Genomic DNA, 1,495 nt, shown 5'->3' on the forward strand with positions numbered 1-1,495 from the left:
GCCAATCAAAAAAGAAGAAGAAGATACATTTATATTACACTAATTTCTTTTCCAGTGCGACAGTTCTTGACATGGATAGATTTTTTTTACTGCAGAAGGTTAGTTTTTTTTTTTTTTTTTCTCGGCAAACGAAACAATTTATATAACTCGATAGGGTTACATCGAGGGATAACAACCTAGCTCGTCGAGCTTAGGATCGCCACAAAAATACAAAACGCATCCAACCGAAAGTTGGATAACACTCCTCAAAACTTGATTACAATTTCAATTTTTTGATGCCATCTAGGAATAACTTGAACTCTTCCACGGTGTAGACTTTAATGTCGAATTTGGCCTTCATCCACATCGCCACCCTAGTTTTAACTATGTCTCTCAGTTCCAAAGCCTGTTTTGATGAGTAGTTGAAGACATAGTCATTCCTTACCAACCAAAGGGACCATGGCGTTGCATAGAAACAAGCTTTCCAAATATGTTTCTCCAAATTGGAAAAGCCACTTGCAAACCACCAACTAGCTAATTCCGGGACCGAAGCTGGGCACACCCATTTCATATTCCGCCACTCCAAAATTATAGACCAAACACTCCAAGAATAATGGCAATGAAGAAATAAGTGCTGATGAGTTTCAAGATGCAGTGAACAGAGAGGATACAAAGCTAAATGAATCTCATTTAACACATTTCTACTTAACAGTTTTGACCTGGTGATAGCTTTTTCCTTAACAGCCAACCAAGCAAAAATTTTCATCTTTGGAGGGCATAAGTTCTTCCAAACAGAGGCGAGGAGAGCATTGTTTGACTGGTATAGCAACTCCCATTGCCCATACGTTGATTTCACAGAGAAAGTACCATCCCCCGTCCAACGCCACATTAACTCAGCAGGCTTCGAATGGTTTAACATCACCCGTTGGAGTCGCTGCCTCGGGATATCCATCTCTCTCTTCTCCTGCCCAAACATATTTCTCCTGAACAGAAGGTTCCATGATCCACCACCGTCTCCCCTCATATTGCTAATCAGATCCTTTATACGATGAAATTTGTGCTATTAGCCGATCAAAAAAGAAGAAGAAGAAGAAAAGAAATCTATGCTATTATGTTTATAAATTAAAGAAGGTATCTGATTCAATGTGAACCCCAGATATACAAATTTAGGATTATACTTTCAGGGACATTTGAATTTTTATTTTTATTCTTATTTTTTGATCCTGAGACATTTGAAATGGAGAATTGCAAAATGATATTGTTGAAGGTATATTAATAAAGTTGTCCCCCTCTCTAACAGATTCACAATCCAATAGACATTAGGGCGAAGCACCTGGGGTGGTTTCCAATTCCATGAGTAATATATTATCCGGGACCTTTTTTTTTTTGGATCCCCAGTTACACTTGGGCTACGAAGCAGCTGGAGTGATTTTTTTTTTTCCAAAAGTTTAGGATTTTCATTGATAACGAAGAGCCTATAATATAGGGCATATTTTTTCCGAGGGACAAAATAACC

General features: G+C 38.2%; 1 protein-coding gene across 1 annotated transcript; it reads right to left on the reverse strand.

Moving 5' to 3' along the window:
• Positions 1–256: 256 nt before the first annotated feature.
• Positions 257–1,003, reverse strand: LOC131328732 (uncharacterized). The gene has a single exon (XM_058361637.1). It carries the CDS (start codon positions 1,001–1,003, stop codon positions 257–259), a length of 747 nt encoding a protein of 248 aa, XP_058217620.1.
• Between the last annotated feature and the right edge of the window lie 492 nt (positions 1,004–1,495).

The sequence above is a fragment of the Rhododendron vialii genome, chromosome 6a (assembly GCF_030253575.1).
Source record: "Rhododendron vialii isolate Sample 1 chromosome 6a, ASM3025357v1".
NCBI classification, from domain to species: Eukaryota; Viridiplantae; Streptophyta; class Magnoliopsida; order Ericales; family Ericaceae; genus Rhododendron; species Rhododendron vialii.

What these genes read in the sequence shown, in the direction of transcription:
- LOC131328732 (XM_058361637.1), bottom strand. Translation starts at nt 1,003, where the DNA reads ATGAGGGGAGACGGTGGTGGATCATGGAACCTTCTGTTCAGGAGAAAT.